Source organism: Neovison vison, chromosome 2 (genome assembly GCF_020171115.1).
Source record: "Neovison vison isolate M4711 chromosome 2, ASM_NN_V1, whole genome shotgun sequence".
Lineage (NCBI taxonomy): Eukaryota > Metazoa > Chordata > Mammalia > Carnivora > Mustelidae > Neogale > Neogale vison.
The window spans coordinates 240,021,140-240,039,277 of record NC_058092.1 but is presented as its reverse complement, the minus strand read 5'-3'; the positions used below and the strand labels follow the sequence as shown (position 1 = coordinate 240,039,277).

General features: G+C 58.2%; 2 protein-coding genes across 2 annotated transcripts; one reads left to right on the top strand and one right to left on the bottom strand.

Moving 5' to 3' along the window:
• The first annotated feature begins 2,700 nt into the window (after positions 1-2,700).
• On the top strand, positions 2,701-4,119 carry LOC122901237 (homeobox protein MSX-3-like). The gene is given in 3 exon segments (XM_044240774.1): positions 2,701-2,803; positions 2,806-3,054; positions 3,707-4,119. Coding segments are annotated over 3 exon segments (765 nt in total).
• A 10,447-nt stretch (positions 4,120-14,566) lies between these two features.
• Positions 14,567-18,124, bottom strand: ZNF511 (zinc finger protein 511). The gene is made up of 6 exons (XM_044240782.1): positions 17,957-18,124; positions 17,545-17,618; positions 17,091-17,292; positions 16,752-16,876; positions 15,763-15,912; positions 14,567-14,953 (listed from the first exon to the last, which is right to left on the bottom strand). The coding sequence occupies exons 1-6, from the start codon at positions 18,107-18,109 to the stop codon at positions 14,875-14,877; spliced, it is 783 nt and encodes a 260-aa protein (XP_044096717.1). The 5' UTR covers positions 18,110-18,124; the 3' UTR covers positions 14,567-14,874.
• Positions 18,125-18,138: the final 14 nt, after the last annotated feature.

The following is an 18,138-nucleotide window of genomic DNA, read 5'->3' as shown; positions in this document are numbered from 1 at the left end:
TGCCGCTCCGTCATTTGCGCTCTCAGTATGCCCTGAGGCCCTACCTTTGTGCCCAGGCCCCGTGGGCGAAGAGGTCACATCTGTTCATCAGCCCAGCCAATGCCAGGGTGACGGGAGAGCCAGAGTAGAGACAGAGAGACAGATACAGAAAGACAGGGAGGCACAGAGAGGGAGACGTCAGAGAGAGAGAGAGAGAAGGTGCACAGAGGCAGCATCTGGGGCCTGGTGGAAGTGAGAAGAAGCCCCACTCCTGTCTGAGAAGCTCTCCTGGCCTGGAGGGAAGCCTCGTCTGTCCTCAGGAGCCCCCCACCCCAGCCCTGGCGTCCGGAGTCTCCGGCCAGCACAGTTAGGTCTCTGGGGGCTGACAGCAGGCAGACAGCCAGTCTTGGTGTGGACCGTTGCTGGAGCACGGGGTCCTCACAAAGGCACAGAGCCACCTGCCTTCTACCGCCTGGGTGTGGTCAGCTGGCACTCTGCACCCAGTTTCTCAGGGTAGAGACACCTGAGAACACGTCCCACCTCAGGGGCCGTGGAGATGGGCTGAACACCCGGAGCAAAGGAGCCTGGGAGGGAGGACCGGGCTCCGCGGGGGGGGGGGGGGGAGACGGGGCCAGAGAATGGGCCCCAGCATCTCTCTTGGTGGCCAGAGACTTTCTTCACACAAACACATGGGTTTCTAGCTCCAAAGCCACTACGTTGGCAGCAATGGGGTCCCTTCTCAGCCCTTCCCACTTGTTCCTCTGCCGCCAGGCCCTGGGGGTCTGAGGACACACTGCCCTGCTGGAAACCTGTTTGTGCTGAGTGCCAGGGCCCGGATCTTCACGTCCAGACCTGGAGGCTCTCCCCAGCCCCCACATCTTCCCTCTCTTCTCTGCCACTTTGCTGGAACCCATGCCAGGCAGGGGCCTGGTCAGCACTGGCCCAGCCTTGCCCTGCCAGGAGGGACAAACACCAGTTTGGACACCCCAGGGATGGAAAGATTTCCCAGAATGTTGGGACTGCATCTGGCCCTGAGACCCCCTCCCTCCCCCGGGCCCAGCCAAACTTCAGCACAGACTCCCACCTCACGCACCAGACGCCACCTTCGGAGGGAGCTGAGCAGACCTGGGGCAGCTAGTGTTACCCTCCTTCAAGTTCTTCTTCGGGCACCTGGGTGGCTCGGTTGGTTGGGCAACTGCCCTCGGCTCAGGTCACGGTCCCAGAGTCCCGGGATCGAGTCCCACATCAGGCTCCCTGCTCCGTGGGGAGTCTGCTTCTCCCTCTGACCTTCTCCCTCTCGTGCTCTCTCTCACTGTCTCTGTCTCAAATAAATAAATAAATAAAATCTTTTTTAAAAAAAATAAAATTCTTCTTCAAACACAATTGTGATTGTGGCTTGCTGAAGACAAGGTACCAGGAGAGAGTCCTTCAAAGAAAGGGCTTTCGTGACGCAATTTACTCCATTCAACTCAACCCCCTTACTACATCGGAACGGGGCAGCCCGTCTGGTTGGAGAGCAGCCCTCGCCGCAGACACCAGGCCTCGCTGCCCAGCGGGTCCCCAGGTCCCGTCAGCCGCACTTCTAAATTCGAATTAATGGAGAAAAAAGTTCTAATTGTATTTCTCTGGCTGAGCCAGAGAGTTAACTGTCCCCAAAACTGGATTTCAGGAAATCAACTTTGGTTTTTCAAAAATAAATACATATGATCCAGGTTGTTGCTCCCGTGTTCTGGGACAGTAATCAGACGGAAAGCCTCCCGCAAACCAATCTCGTGATTTGTTCTAAAACTTCAGGGAGAGACTGCAGAGGGAGGCCTACAGCACCCAGGAAGGTTTTTAAACCAAACATCGGTCCAGTTTTGGAAAGGTGCTGGGAAGAAGCGCAGGTCTCCGCGGGGATGGGTCGGGAGCCGGGGAGGTCCCTCTCCGGGGACCTTTCCTTGGTGCCAGGTCCCAGGCCCCGCGACCAGGGACGATAAGGGTGAACAAGTGCAGAACGGGAGGGGGGGGGGCGGGGGCTGCCTGTGTCTCAAGCCCGGCGCCGAGGCGGGTAAGGGGGTGCCCTCGTTACCCTCCCGGCGGCCGCAGGCCCCGCCCAAGGACCTTGGACGCGCCTGGCAGGCCGCTCCCAGGGCCGGACCCTGGGACACTCGGGCGGTGCGACGGGCGACCCCCGCCCGGGAGGGCGCCGCACAGGTGACTGAAAAACCATCCACGGCCAAGGCGACTTCAAGGGGACGGAAGCAGAGTCGCCAGTTCAGGCGGCGGATCCATCATATGCGGCCTCAGGGTTGAGAGTGAGCGCTGGGGCCAAAGTAGCAGGCGCCGAGGGCTCCGGGTCCGGGCTGGGGCGCAGGAGAAGAGCGGGCGAGCCACAGGGGGACGGCATGGCCTCCGATGGTGCAGCCCTCTCCGCGTCGCAGGATCCGCGCTGTCAAGGCCCGTGTTCCCCTCGATTGCGCCCGCCGTCGAGTCCTCCCTTTGGGGAACCTGGGGCCAGCTCTGCGTGCTCCCGGGGTGGAGGCGGGCCCGGCCGGCAGAGCTCCAGGAGAGGCCAGCGGGCGCTGGGAGAGGGACCTGGGCGCGCCAAGCCGGCGGGGACCTGGGGCTTAGGGTCCTAAGCGGCGGACCCGCCCCTCCCTGTCCATCCCGCCCCCCTCCCACCAGGTCAACGAAGCCAATGGACACCCAGGCTCACGCTGCCGCGGCCGCAGCGATTGGATGGCGGCGCATGAAAGGGGCACCGCCTCCGTATAGGGTCCCGAGCGCGCGGGCGCCGCCAGGCCCTCGGCAACCGTGCCGCGCGCGACCCTCTCGTGGTGTCTGCGGGGCCCGCCAGCCCTGCGCCCGCCGGCCTGCGCATGGCCCCGGCGTCGCTCGGCATGAACCCCGCTGGACTCCAGACGGGCGGCGGCGGGCGCGCGGGGCCCGGCCCGCTGCCCTTTAGCGTCGAGTCGCTGCTGGAGGCGGAGCGCGGGCTGGACTCGGAGCCCGCAGAGCCCCGGGAGGAGTGGCCACGGCGCACCGCGGAGCCCTGGGCCTGGTTCCCGACGGCTGCCCGCTCGTCCTCCCCACGTAAGTGCCCTGTCGCATGGTCCGGGCAGCGAGAGAAGCCCTTATCCGGCCCAGGCTCGGAGGACGAGCGCGGGAAGGGCGCTGTCGCTCTTAACTTCGCAAAGCAGCGGCTAAGGCGCCTGGCTGGGGGGCAAAGAAAGAAACGAGCCCACCCGAGGCCTCGCGCGCGCGCCAGCCCGCGGCGGCTCCTGCGGCCCACGCCAGCTCCGAGGCAGAGTCCGAAACCCGTGAGCCCGCGGCTTTGGGGCTCAGAGCTTCCCGGCCCAAGCATCCCCCGACCCCGTCCGTCCCCGCCATGCTTAACTTCTGCTTGGCCGAATCCCCCCCCCCCCTCCGAGAGCCGCTCGGTTCTTGCGGCCGCCTCCCGCCCAAGCTTCTCGCTTCTCCAAATGGGCAGAGTTAACCTCCTCCCCGGCCTGCGGGGCAGCCGACCTGAGGAGCAGAGCGCGAGCCCAGTGCCCACCGCCCCGGCCGCGCGCACACGGTCTCCCTGATGCCTTGTTCTCTGGCCCCAGGGGCTTCTGGAGTGTCGACTTCCCTCAGGGCCGACACTTGCATTGGTAACCAGCCTTTGCGGGGACTCGAAAGTGTCGGAAAGAGGCGCGCACTGCTGGCGTCTGAGCGCCCGCTTTGTGCTTTTCTCTCCTCGCAGGCGCCCCCAGCCCTCCACCCTGCACCCTCCGAAAACACAAGAGCAACCGCAAGCCGCGGACTCCCTTCACCGCCGCGCAGCTGCTGGCGCTGGAGCGCAAGTTCCGCCAGCAGCGGTACCTGTCCGTCGCGGAGCGCGCCGAGTTTTCCAGCAGCCTGAGCCTCTCGGAGACGCAGGTCAAGATCTGGTTTCAGAACCGCCGCGCCAAGGCCAAGAGGCTGCAGGACTCGGAGCTGGAGCAGCTCAAGCTGGCGGCTGAGCCGCTGCTGCCTGCATTCGCCCTGCCCTTCGCCCTGGGCGCGCCCCTGCCTGGCTCCCCAGCCGGGTCCCGGGGCGCAGCGGGCACCCTGCCTCGGGTGCCGGGACTCCTCGCCGCGCCCCTCGCTGCCTACCGCATGTATTACCTGTCCTAGGTCAAGCGGGGAGGGAGGGCGCGGGCAGGGAGCTGCTGGCTTCCACGGCGGGGCCTGCGAGGTGGGTCCCCCGCGCCAGGGGCGCCGGCCCCCGACGTGGTGTCCTCTCGCGGAACTGCGGCTCTGGGGAGGACCCCCGCACTTCTTGTTCTGTTTGGTTTTTCAGTTTTTATGTTTCTGCTATTGTTAATACATGTATGACTGCTGCCTCGAGCTTACTTGGGATATCTCATGGGTCTTTCAAACAATCACATTCCTACAAACTTCTCTGCAGGGAAGGAGGGGCAGCTTCATCTTTGGAAGGGGCCACCGCAGAGCTTCCCATTTTGGGCAAAGGAGCTAGTGAGGTGTTCTGAGGTTCACTCTGTGGCGTCTCCCGCACCCCTCCTACCTTAAGCAGGACACTCAGAACTGGCTCCATGATTTGGGGCTTCGGCAAGAAACTGAGGCCCGAACAAGGAGGTGACAATAGTTTGGTGCCAGGAGTGTTAAACGAACTTTCTAGTCACTTCCACTGACCAGCTGTGCTGCCATCCTGACCAAAGTTCACGCTGATTTTAGAAATTTTGCCCACAAATTACTGTTTTCCTGGAGAAGGCCCTGCAGCCTTCGGCGAAATGCTGTCTGTAGGCGTGTGTATGTGTGTGTGTGTGTGCGTGTGCGTGTGTGCGTGTGTGTTTGTGCGTGTTTGTGCGTGTGTGTGTGTGTGTGAATGTGTGTGGATGTGTGTGCGTGTGTGAATGCGTGCGGGTGAGCGCCTGTGGCAGGTGTAGCCCTGCGGGGGCAGCGCACTGGGCAGGGGGTGCGCAGGAATGGGGATGAAGCTGCCCCTTGCGCTGCTGCCCTGGTCGCAGGACCCGCAGCTCCGAGTTTTGGTCCTGTTGGTCCACCTGCCTGCCCAGCAGGGGCGGAGGGGGGTGATGGCCAGGGACCAGCGGCTCAGCCGCCACCGCTGCTTTACTAACCCAGGAATTGGGTTAAGGAAGCCGATGGTGTCCCTCTCAGCGTCCCCAACACTCAGCCTCGGCCCAGGGGGCTGCTGAAGGTGCACACAAAGACCCAGAGGGTCCGTTTTTCCTGCCCTTGCTGTGGCTTGGGGCTGCAGCAGCCCCTCTCTGGCCCCGCCCGCCCTGCACACTGCCCACCCAGACCACAGGGTGGGGGGATTCCAAGCCTTTCCCTCCAGACAGGACGCAGGATGGCTGCCCCAGACTGGTGCTGCCAGCCCCAGGAGAGGGAGGACCTGGTTTTACTGAGCAGAGGCTCCCAAAAGTCCTAATATTGCATGAACTTGCCTACTAGTAGCCATTATTCTCCCTATGTGTCAGGGAAATGAGAATTCATGATGGATTTTAAAGCCCAAGACACCTGCCTGGTCAAGGGCCCACTAGCCCGGCACCCTTGTTGCTTGTCAAGACCTAGTCTGTCTGCTGTTCTGGAGAGGGCTTCTGCCTTGGGCAGGGACTGTCCCTCCTCCTGAGACTTGCTGCCTGTTTGCCTTCTCTCTCAGAGGACTCAGGTTCCTACATGTCCTGGGCCAGATCCCCAAGCCGTGTGGACGTGCTGGTCTCTCTTCCAGCCAGTGCGTCTCTGATGGAAGTTCTCAGAGGCCCAGAGGGTGTCCCAAGCTTGCCAGAGCGAACATGGAAGGGTTGACCCATCAGGAACCTGCACGGAGGCCTGGGGCCTCTGCCACCCTCGTCTTGGGACAGACACCCTGATCTCCAAAGTCATGCCCCACCCCGGTCTGTGCCCTCTCGTGTGTTCCACGCCCAGCTACTGCTGGTGGACTCAGAGATACCAGCCCTGCCCTTGGGAGACCAACAGACGAGGGGGAGAGGAGCGCCGTTCAAGGCCAACCACGCCTCTTTGGGGGGGCCAAAATGGGTCGAGCTGTGCAACGGTGCGGACTGTGGGTGACTGCGGTAGGGGTGAACGTAGGCGCTGGGACTGTGGAGCGCCCAGACGTGAGCCAGCCTGGGCGTCCTATCACTCTCATTAAACGAGTGGTGTAATCATAGGCCTGGCTGGTCTGGGTGGCCCAAAGGCCACCAAGCCTTGGGACTTGGCCCCGAGGCTCCCAAGTCAGTGTCCTGCTGGTCCAGTGGCTGGGTTCGGGCCAGTCGGGCTCATTCACTCTGGTTCTCGGGCACTTCCCCGGCACAGGCAGCTCTTGGAGCCCCTGCCACAACGCTGCCCGCTCTGCGTTAAGGGTGCTGCTCTAGGCCCATCCCCGACGTGGACGCCCAGCCACAGGTCCCATGTCTGTGGGCCCGCAGAAGGAGGACAAGGACAATTCTGTTCCAGTATCTCTCTGGGAGGGACTCCCGCCGTCTGACCGTGGGTCCCAAAGATCACAAAGAAGCCGTTGCCTAGAGGGCAGAGGCTCCTCATGGGACTTCTGGGAATGGGACCCCAGGGTCCTTCTTAAGCTGGGCAGTGGGGTGGCGCCTACCGTTCCCACCAGGACATGTGACTTCACACGTGTGTTTGCACTGCAAGGCGTCACGTGGCCAGGGCACACTACTTTCCGTGGGGTGCGGTGATTGCTAAAGAACGCCACCATCTCTGCGTCCTGAGATGCAGGCACCTGCTCCGGGGGGCTCCGCCGCCGCTTCTTTGTGGCCCCAGGACCTGCCCAGGCCCCAGTGTCTGCGTGTTCCGGCGGCATCTTTGGGCAGACGGGCTGCACGTTTCTTCGCCTGACGGTAGGTGAAGCTGTCGCGTGGCCGCGAGAGCTGGTGCCGTCATTCTGACGTCTACGGAACTGGGGTCTCCCCCCTGAATGGACCGTTTCGCTGCTGCTGGTGCTCCGCACGGCCGTCTTCCGCCGACGAGGCCGTTAAGAACGAGCACCGTGCGGCGCTGGAGCGGACACAACTCGGGAAGCTCCGCTCGGCCGCAGAGGCGGCGCGGGTGGGGGGGAAGGAGCTCGGAGGGTGCGGGGCGAGCACCCGAGACCCACACCCAGCGGCGACGCTAGTCCTTTAAGCATCCGAGGGTGCTGCTTTTTTCCAGGTTGTACTTTGAAAATGTGTAGAACGCAGAATGACGTACTCACCCCTGCCCCCTCAGGCCCCTGTCTACCGCTTGGGACTGTGAGAGCGGCCCGGAGGCCCGGGGCCTGCGACCCTGCGGGAGGCGGGAGGCCACGGGCTGGAGACCTGCGTTCTTGCTCTGTTGCAACTTGGTGTCGGCGCTTCCATGAACGGAGCTGAAGTGCGCACAATGGGGCGCACCTGAGCTCTTTGCTGTCACTGGGCAGCCAGCGCCTCCGGCCTCGGTGTGCACGGAAGCTGCCGGAAGGGGCCTCTGGGTCTCATTCTTGTTTTTTAAAGATAACACTTTTAACACTTCACTGTGAGCATAATATGCATGTGGTGGTTTCTTGAAACACCTTTTCCAGGTGACTGCAGTTCGCTTCTGCAACTAATTAATACAAATTCTACCCTCAGTGAATGTTGTACTTTTATCAGATTCTTTTCCTGCATATATTGATTGAGATGATGTTTCCCCTCAGTCTGTTAATGTGGTAAAGATTCTCCAATGTTGACACTAGTGTGAATTCCTAGAATAAACCTGGGAGATTTGACACATTTAGGCAAAAAAAAAGATAACAAATGACGGACCGGGGCTATAGCTGTTCAAGCAGGTCCAGCAAAACGGCAGCAGCAGGAGGTTAGCGCCGCGCGGCCCCCGGGACACGGCAGACACGCCTGCCTCCCTGTGCACGGGTCCGCGTGCGCTTCTGGAGACGGAATCCTATCCTCTGACCGCACGCGTGTTTGCGTGTGTGTCTGGCTTTGTCCGCTCAGTGTCATGTTTTCGAGGCCCTTCTGTGTCAGAGCAGGTAATAGCTTCATTCCTTTTTACGGCCAAAGAACATTTCATCATTTGAATACACCACGTGTTTATCTATTCGTCAGCTGACGGATCTTTGGGTTGTTCCCACCTTTCGACTACTATGAGTAGCGTGTGGGGTTCTGTGCGGACACGGATTTTCATTTCTCAGGTGCATGCCCCTTTCTCTGGCATGTGCACGTCCAGCTCTCCCGGTACCATGTGTTGGGAAGATCATTCTGTCCCCACCAGTAGGCCACAGGTGTGTGTGTTTGTTTCCAGACTCTCAATTCTATCCCATTAATCCGTGTGTCTTTCTGCAGGTACCGCAGTGTCATGGTTACTGTTACTTTGTAGTAAGTTTTGAAACTGCAAAATTTTGTTATCTGTCAAGATTGTTTTGGCTGTTCTGGGTCCCTTGCAACTCCATAGGAATTTTAGAATTGAGCACATTAATTTCCACGAAGAAACCCACAGGGATTCTGATGGAGACCACTCTAACTCTGTAGATCGGGGAATATTGCCATTTTAACAACATCGAGTCTTCCAATCACAGGAATGAAATTTTCTCCAATTCTTTAGACCTTTCATTCTTTGAGCAACATTGTACAACCCTCAGAACGTGCATTTAATACTTGGGGGGAAATTTATTCCCAAGTATGTTATCTCTATTGATGCTATTGTAAATGAAATCATTTATTTCTACTTTTGGATTGTTCATTGCACGTGTGTAGAAATATAATCCATTTTGTATATTGATCCTTTACCCTGCAACCTTGTTGAGCTTGCTGCTTTTCATCATTTTTCAGTGGGTTCCTTAGGATCTTCTATATACAAGATCATGTCTTCTGAGAATAGAAATACTTTTACTTCTTCCTTTCAAATCTGGATGTGTCTTCTTTTTCTTGCCTCGCTGCCCTGGCTAGAACCTCAGCACAACATTGGACAGAAGTGTCCTTATCTTGCCCCTGAAAGCATCCAGGCTTTCACATTACATATGATGCGAGCTGTGGGCTTTCATAGATGTCCATTAACAGATCAAGGAAGTTCCCTTCCAAGCTTAGTTTTTTTAGTCTTTTTATCGTGAAAGGGTTTGGGTTCTTGTCAAATGATTTTTCTGTATGAGTGGAGATGACCCAGTGCTTTTCGTTTTTTCTTGTATTGATACTATGCTATGAGGTAGTACACCAGGCGATTTTCTGGTGTTAAAGCGACCTATCGTTCTTGGGTTAGATCCCACGTAGCTGTGCTGTGTGATTCTTTTTACATGTTGTTGATTTGGTCTGTTGATGTTTGCTGAGGATCTCTGCATCCGTATTCACAAGAGGTATTAGACTATGCTTTCCTTTTCTTGTGTGTCCTTGTCTGGTTCTGATGACAAAGCAGTACTAGACTCACAAAAGGGAGTTGGGAAGTGTTTCCTCCTATGCTCTGTTTTGGAAGACTTTTTTAAAAATTGCTATGAATTCTTTAGGTAACTGGTAGAACCAGAGAAACTGTCTGGTCCTGAGCTTCTCGGCTTTTCTTTACGGGCAGATTGTTGTTGTTTACTAATTTGGTGTTTTTACCGGTTACAGGGCTATTCAGACTGCCCATTACTCTTGAGTCGGTTTCAGCCCGTCTTTCTGGGAACCTGTTTCATCTGAGTTCTCTGACTCTGTTAGCATAAAACTACTCATAACATTCCTTCCTAGCTCTTCCTCTATCTATTAGGTATGTAATAACATCCCTATTTTCATTCTGATTACTGGATATAGAATTCTCTCGAAGCACTTGGAATATGTTCTCCTCCTATCGCCTGGCCTCCATTACTTCTGCTGGGAACTCCTCTTACGTTTACCGAGGTTCCCTTGTAAGTAATGAGTCATTTGGTCTTGTTGCTTTTTAATTTTTAAAGTGGGCTCCACACCCAGGATGGCACGCCGAGATCAGAAGTCAAACCTTAACGGACTGAGCCACCCAGGAGCTCTGATCTTGTTTTCAAGATTTTTCCTTGTCTTTGACTTTCAGCATTTTTATTATAATGTGCCCAGCCGGTCCCTATGTTTATCCTACTTGGAATTCACTGAGAGTCCTAGATGTTAGGTAACTTGTTTTTCTGAGTTTAGGAAGTCTTTAGCCATGACTTCTTCAGTTTTTGCTCCTTTCTCTCTCCCTCTAGTGTTCCCATCACTAGTGTGCTGGTGTTCTTAATGGTGCCGCAGTTTTCCCTGAGGCACCCTTCGTGTTTTTTCATTATTTTTCCTTTCTGTTCTTCATCATACACAATCGCAACTAAGCTATCTTCATGTTCATTTATTCTTTCTCCTGTTAGTTCAGCTCTACTGTGGAGCCCCTCCAGTGGGCTTTTAAAAAATTTCAGGTATCGTATTTTTCAACTCCAGAATTTTCCCTTAGTTCTTTTTAAAATAATTTCTATCTCATTGTTGATAAGACATTGTACTCATCCCTTCCTTAATCATTTTACCATAGTTTCCTTTAGTTCTGTGAAATGTTTATGATGGCTACTTTGAAGTCTTTTCTGATAAACCTGACACCCTGTCCTGCCCACAGTTTCTGTTCCTTGCTTTTCAGATACAAGGGTTGTACATTCCTTTCTTCGCATGCCTCGTATTTTTTTGTTGGAAATTGCACATTATAGGTAATATATCACAAGAACTCTGGGTACCAGTCCCCCTTCTCTGGGGACTATAATTATTTACTTGCTTATCTGTTTAGTATGTGGCTGGATTATTTGAGTGAAGACTATTCCTTTCCACCTCCACACCCTTAACATGCTGAGCCTCTGATGTGTCCATAGGACTGTGCAGCTTTGGGTAACCCTCAGACCCCTAGGAGAATAGTGCTTTCCTGGGACTCACCTCCTCTTTCCCTGACCCCTGCTTGCCAGCTGATTGCTCTACTGTTGTCAACAATGCCCTGAGCACAAATTCCTCTACAGACTAAGCCAATCAAATTCTGGCCTCCTGGGTTTCAGAGGTCAGTGTTTCGTATTTATTGACCCCAGGAGGTTCCTCCCAGTTTCCTTATTTCTGGGTTCTCTCCTGTGAACTGGCCTCTGCTCCTACCAGTCTTCACCACTATTTCACTGCTTTGGGAATGTCCTGGGGCTTGACATTTTTTGTTTTTAAAGAATCACTCTGAGGGGCACCTGGGTGGCACAGTCAGCTAAGCATCTGACTCTTGATTTCGGCTCGGGTCGTGATCTCAGGGTCATAGGACTGAGCCCCATGTTGGGTTCTGCACTCAACACGGAATCTATTTAAGACTCTCTCTTCCCCCGCTTCTGCCCCTCCCTCCCAAAAATAAATAAATCTTAAAAAAAAAAAAAAAACGCTATGAGCTCAAAGGCTTAAATATATTTGATCTGTTTCATTCAGCTGCAATTGTGATTCTCACAAATGAGCAAGTCGCTGTGTCTCTGGACAGGGGACCCTAGTTGAGCTGGCTCCTGAGTCTGACCTTAGCATCCTTTAATAACTTCCTTGACTCCTAAAAATGAATCCAGTCTTTTCAGGAATAACACTGATTTAACAATATACCCATATTGGAACATGTTAAGTATATGTAATGAGCATATAGCAATGCTTCGAATTCAAATTTAGGACTACAAGGCATCTATTAAGTTCGTTGATCTTAAATCTGTAACTTCATTTTACGATGCCAAAAAAACTTAGTTCTCGATGCTATTTGGGACACTTGAGCTGGTTTTAGTCTTTAGTCATTAAAAATTTTACTGAATAAAATGCCTTTTAAGGGTGCCTGAGTGGCTCAGTGGGTTAAAGCCTCTGCCTTCGGCTCAAGTCATGGTCTCAGGGTCCTGGGATCAAGCCCCACATCAGGCCCCCTGGTCAGCGGGGAGTCTGCTTCTCCCTCTCCCTCTCCCTGCTTGTATTCCCTCTCTTGCTGTGTCTCTGTCAAATAATTAAAATCTTTTTAAAAAAAAAAATAAGAAAGAAAGAAAATGTGATGGACAAAAAGCTATGAAAATACAAGGAATTAGAAAAACAAAAAAGAACTAACAAAATTGAAGATGATAATTGTTGAAAATAAAACCTGAAAGAGTTTAACAGCAAATCTGATGTAACTGATAAGAAAAATTGTGAACTGGAAAGTAGGTCTGAAGAAATCGTCCAGAACGAAGCAAAGACCACACGGGAATGGACAATACGGAAGGGCTGGTGACTGCGGGCGAGGTCTGACACACGCGTGGCTGGAGCTGGAGAAGGAGAAGGAACAGAGAATGTGGGAGAGGCAGCCTGTGGGGCAACAGGACCCCAGGCTCGCACAACGGAGGGAAGAGCCAGCAGCACACGGATGCAGTCCCTTCACCGTCTAGGGAGCCACGGAACAGCAATGACAGAGACCAGACTGAGCCCCTCTGAGGAACGGAGACAAAACTGGCTGCGGAACCCTCGGCAGCAGCGATGAGACCAATGCGACCCACACCCCACTTGCTTGGGGCAAAACCTGCCAACCGAGTGCTGTATTCCTGACCAAACCATCCTCCGAGAACAAGAACAGAACTTTCCCCAGCAAAGAGAATTGAGAACTTATGACTGTGACCTTCACTAAAGGAAATTCTAAAGAGATTCATTAGGCAAAGGACAACCAAACGGGTCTGAGGCAAGAGGAAACACCCAGCAGAAGCAGGTGCAAACGACGGGGACACGGCAGGACACTCCTGTGGGGACACAGAGAGGACCTGGACGCCAGTGCGCACCTCTCATCACGGACGCCACACCAGCCGGCGGAGGGAAACTCCACACTCCTGGTACTGTTTGGGGGAAAGGAAACAACACCGATGAACCTTAGATCCCAAGTACTCACATATTAAAATTTCTGAGATAAAACGAGTGCCTAACCTCCCAAATGTCAGAACGAGAATAGAAACCTACTCCATCCAAAATAAGGCACAAAAAGAGAAGAAAGAAAAGGTGAGCCAAGGGGCACTGAGCTGACTCATGAGGTTCTTAGTATGATTTCAAGGAACTCGGCAAAGGCTGAGGACATGGTGCCCCAGGACAGGAGCAAGGCCCAGTGCTCTGCTCTGCTCCCGGCGGGCCTGAGCACCGCACACACGGATTAGGGACAAACGGGGTCACCGCGCACACATGAATTAGGGACAAACGGGGTCACCCCAATGGGCTCCAGTCTCCCAAATAATGAAGTGTTGACTGTTTCCTGTATACTAAGCACAATAATCCCGTTTCCCACCAAAAATAGACAAATGCAGGCTCAGCATCTCCAAATACTTGCTGACAGCCTGTCCTGGCGTCTGGCTGCCACGCACCCTGCAAACAAGCTCGTCATCAACGGTCCGATCGAGTTTTCCCTTGACGCTGGACCTGGAAACCACACCCAGGTTTGGCAGCAGAAACGCTCCACACTGAAGGCTGACATCCCCCATCTCTCAGAAAAGCCAGGACAGACTGAAGGCGCAGCTTCCTGGGCGGGACGGAAGCGAGCACCGGAACCCAGGACGGTCCCAAAGACACAAGAGCCTCACAGGGGCCGACGCCGTGGCCGACGACCTTCACCAGAACGAGCCGCGGTGGAAAGGCCAGAGACGACCAGGCCGTGCATGCGGCCGTGCAGGAGCCGGGGAAGGAAAGGTCTCGGAGGGGAGGTGGATGGAGACAGAATGGGAGTTTTGTGTGTTTGCGTTTTTCTCCATGTTGTGCTTTTCAAGAGCCAAAGAAGGGACTCTGGGGCAGCCCTGCCACATCGCCCCTAGCCACGGCTGGACACCGCCTCCCCCCAACCCACGAAGTGCACACTAGGTCTCTTGCTGATGTTCCAGGACCTGTGCTTTAGGTTTCAGACTTTTCCCATAAGTTACAGCTTTTACTGCGTGAAACATCCGGTGTGACACGCCAGCCCTGACAGTCCCTTTGCCGCAGACTCCGGAGAGCGACGGGTGTGGCTCAGCAGGAGCTGGGGCGGCAGCCTCCAGGCCAGGAGAGCCACAGATGGCCACCCGCTGCCCCTGGCCGAGCCCATGCGACACGGAGGAGCCCCACCCTCCTGCTGCTGCCTGACCTGGAGCCAGCCAGCCGCCAGCCCAGACGTGCCCCAGGTGCACGCACGATGGGGACGGGGCCCCGCTCGGCCAGGCCCAGAGAGCCCCGGCGGACGCCGCTGCTTCTGTTTGGGTGCCTCCAGCGCCACTTTCCCGATGGCGACCTCAGCTCATCTGTGGGAGCGTGCAACAACTCTGCCCCGTTGCTGCCGGGCGCGACTAGCCAGGCACTGGAGCTCCGGCCAAAGCCCCCTCCCTCCTCTGCACCATCACAGTCTTTCCTTGGAGAAACCACCCCGGCCGCACTGCCCTCTGCGGCACCACGCGCCCCTGCTGCGGCACATGAGCCGTCTCTGGTTCTCACCAGACCCATCAGGTCCGATCACGGATGTGGTGGATGGGTGACCCAGGAGCCTCTCGCCAAGCCACGACCATCAGCAACTCAGTGCCACGTGCTGCCCTCACCCCCGGGGGTCTGCCACTTCGTAAATCTTCCTGAGATGGAGCACGGAGAACAGATCGCCTGGGGCAGCTGCTGCTCTCTCCTGTCCCCAGCCCAACAATGCACAGGTGATGACCAGAGACTGCCAGAGGCAAGGGTTTACGAGTTTACAAAGCACAGCGTCCCAGCCCTGCAGAGGGAAGCAGGATGGTGGCCCCCATTTCATTCCCCAGACCACGTGCTGGGCCACTTCTGGAAACGGTGGGCCTGCCTCTGCTTCTGCGGTCACACGCTGGTCCATCAAGGGACTGGCATCAAGGGTGGCAAAGGCCCAAGTCCTAGTGTGGCCGCAGCAGAAGGCGAGAGAAGCCGCACCACGGACACCGCATCCTGCCAAAGGCAACTGTCCCCTGGGGTCTGCTGGGAGGCCTGTGGCTCCCTGTCCATATTTTCACTGGTGTTCCTTTCTTTTCTTGGTGCTTTTAAATCCTCGTGACGCACCTTGACCGAAACAGATGGTAGAAGGTATTCTGAAAAGGAAAAGAAGTCTTTGTACTAAACATCACAGTTTTTGCCAACAAAACACCCCACTCGTAGAAGCAGCATCGTGAGGACAAGCTCTTCCTGTTCTGGGGGCTCCCCTCTTTCCCTTGTGGGACACTCAGCACGTGGGCTCTCCTTGCCCTGGATGCCCTGTACCCTGGCCTGGGGCAGCTCCTTCCTGTGGCTGGCCAGCTGCCATGAACCTGCTTCCTGAGGGACACCCTCCCAGCCAGCAGGATGCCTGCCTGGGACACCTGGCCAAGAGGGCCCCTGCTGCCAAGTTTTCAGGCCCAGGCTTTTCGCGACCCACCATCTGGAAGAAATCCTGACCGCCAGGGGCCTCCAGGACCCACCTGCAGGCCCAAGTCGGGGTGGCTGCGGGAGGGCGGCAGAGGGACACGAGCCCATCTTCCTGCCCGTTTGTGTTTGCTGGCTCTTTCCTTCTAGCATTTTCCCCAAAATGAGACTTGGAATCGAGTTTAAGCCCATAAGAGCATAATTACTCTGAGAAAGACAGACGTGTAGATCGTAACTTAAGCAACTACGCTGGTGTTCGTTCCGTCCCAGGGCAGGCCACCATACGAAGCGGAGGCGGCACCCTGCCTTCCTGACCTGACCTGACCCAGAGCAAGCACGAGAAGCGAGAAGCGGGGACGTTCAAGGAAGCACATCGCCAGGCCCGCAGCTGCAGCGCCGGCCCAGCGTCCGCTCCCCAGTGCGAACCCTGCCCAGGCCCAGCACCACCGTCATAAAACACAGGCGCGGAGCTTGCTGCGGAGAGACGCCAGGCGCTGACCTGTGGCTGGACGCCCGCCGCTGGCCCACAGGTTCCGGGCAGGGGGCTGCGCGATCGGAGCAGACTTCCATGGCGTCCCCTCCGGACTGCTCCTCGGCCTCCCCCGGAGCTTCCGCGGAGTCCTGCACGGCGGCCCCAGGCGTGGCTGGGCTGTGGAGACAGCGACGTGAGGGGCGGCCCCTGTCGCCTCGTCTTCCCTCACGGGCCCCTCGCCACCAAAGTGCTCCTTTTCCCGCAGACACAGTTTCCAGCTAGTGGGGCGGCGCGACTCCACCGCGGAGACCGGCGAGGACGGCGACACCAGCCGCCAGCGGGCACGCGACGGCTCCACGTCCACGAGCTCAGGCGGCTGCACTTACTCTCCCGACAGGAGCCCCGGGCCCCACGGTGCCTGCGCTCCAGGGACGGTCGTCTCACGCCCTCGCGGGAGGAAGCCACTGACCTCCACTCCGGGGCTCGGAGCGCTCCTCCCGGACCCTCCTCCCGGACCCTACCCGACACAGCGCTGCGGGGCCCTCCGGACGCGATCCCTCCCAAAGGGGAGCAAGCGCACCTCCGAGGCTCCTCCGTGGCGCCCCGCCCTCCCGCAAGGCCCTAACTTTAAGGAGCCAAGTCCTGCCGAGAGACACTGGTCGGAGAAGACCTCAAGCTGCCCCGTCCGGGCGGCTGGGGAAAGAGGCAGCGGAGCAACGCGGACCGCATCCCCGCGAGCGCCGGCGCGAGGCCCAGAGAGCTCCGCGGTCAAGTCACCGCCAGACCAAGAAAGTCAGGGTGGGCGTGCGGGGCCTCGCGGCCTGGGACGCGCTCCCGGGGGCCGGGGCTGCTGCCGGGAGGGGGGTACGGCCGGAGCGGGAGACCCCAGTCCCGCCCAGCAGGCAGCAAACCCTTCCCGCGCGCGGAAGCCCTCCAGACCCCCAGGGCAGGGCAGCGCGCCCGCGCCCGCGCCGTCTCCACGCCAACTCCCGGCCCGCCGCGCCCGCCTCGCGCACCCTCCGCTCCGCTTCGGCTTGTCGAACCGGAAGTCCGCCGGGTACAGGTGCCGCCGCACCAGGTGCTCCTTCCGGTCCCCGCCGCTCCGGAACCTCTCCGCGCAGCCCTCCACCAGGCACTGGTACTGAAACACAGGCGCCGTCACCCCCGCCCGGCCCCTCGCCGTCCCCACGGTAGCCCTCGCCTCGCCCCTGACCCTCGCCGTCCCCACGGTGGCCCTCGCCTCGCCCCTGACCCCCGGGCACTGGGACCGAGGCAGACGGCCCGGCGGCAGCCCCCGCCCCCCCCCCGCCCCAGCTGCCGGCACTCGGGCCAGCGGACGCGGACGCGGCACCCACCATGTCCTGCCGTTCCGACAGGATCTGGAACAGCGAGTCGTGCCACTCCAGAATGTGGACGTCCAGCAGGTGGACGGACGGGAAGGCCCGTCCGCAGAAGGAGCAGACGTTTCTGTGCAGGGTGTGGTAGTGGTGCTCGTAGTTCTCCAGCGAGTCGAACACCTGGCAGCACCCCGCCGCCTGGCAGGTGAACTCGGGCACCCTGGCGAAGGAAGCCCCCGCTGGACGGCCGCTCTGCTCCTGGCTCAGGGCCTCCGGCTGCCGGGCCACACCCGCCCTCCACGGAGCCTGACAAAGCTTTGAGGGTTCTTCCCCGATCCCAAACCCTAGCATTCGCAGACCAGCTGTGAGGCTGCCAGGCCCGACCACAGGGCAGAGGGCGGGGTACCAGGGCACCCGGGAAGGGCGGGCGGGGCCTGGGGCGGGGGGCGGTACTGGGCCCAGGGCCGCTCACCTGGGCCTCTCGGGCGACTCTGTCACCTGCGTGAGCACGTCCTGGAGGTAGAGGTGTCGCTGCACATCCCCGTCCTGCTGGACACACGTGTGGTGGCCGGGGCCGGGCGCGGCTGCACGGGCCCCCCTATCGGTCCCGCCTCGCAGGCCCACCTCTCCAGCTCCTCCCCGACCGTAGGCCCCGCCCCCGCCCGTTGGTCACGCCCCTCCAGCTCCTCCCCGACCGTAGGCTCCGCCCCCGCCCGTTGGTCCCGCCCCTCCAGCTCCGTCCCGACCTAGGCTCCGCCCCCGCTCGTTGGTCCCGCCCCTCCAGCTCCGTCCCGACTGCAGGCCCCGCCCCTCCCGCAGGCCCCGCCCCTCCCGCAGGCCCCGTCCCCGCCGACAACTGCCTTCTCTCCCCTTCGCTCACATACCTCGAAGAACTCGTGGTCCCGCGGGAAGCGCACCCGCCGCGCCGCGAAGTGGAAGGGCGGGGCCCCGGCCGCGGGGTCCCGCTCCACAGGCAGCGGCTTAGCCGCCCCGGGTGCCCCCAGCAGACGGGAGCGCAGCGCGGGCGGCAGCTGCATCGTTCTGCGCGCCGGCGGCCGCGCAGCCT

Excerpts from the sequence above, each read along its gene's own strand:
- ZNF511 (XM_044240782.1), bottom strand. The coding sequence starts at position 18,109 with ATGCAGCTGCCGCCCGCGCTGCGCTCCCGTCTGCTGGGGGCACCCGGG. Across the intron at positions 17,619-17,956 it reads GGGACCACGAGTTCTTCGAG|GACGGGGATGTGCAGCGACA; the intron begins GTATGTGAGCGA and ends TGTGTCCAGCAG. Across the intron at positions 16,877-17,090 it reads TGTCGGAACGGCAGGACATG|TACCAGTGCCTGGTGGAGGG; the intron begins GTGGGTGCCGCG and ends CCTGTGTTTCAG.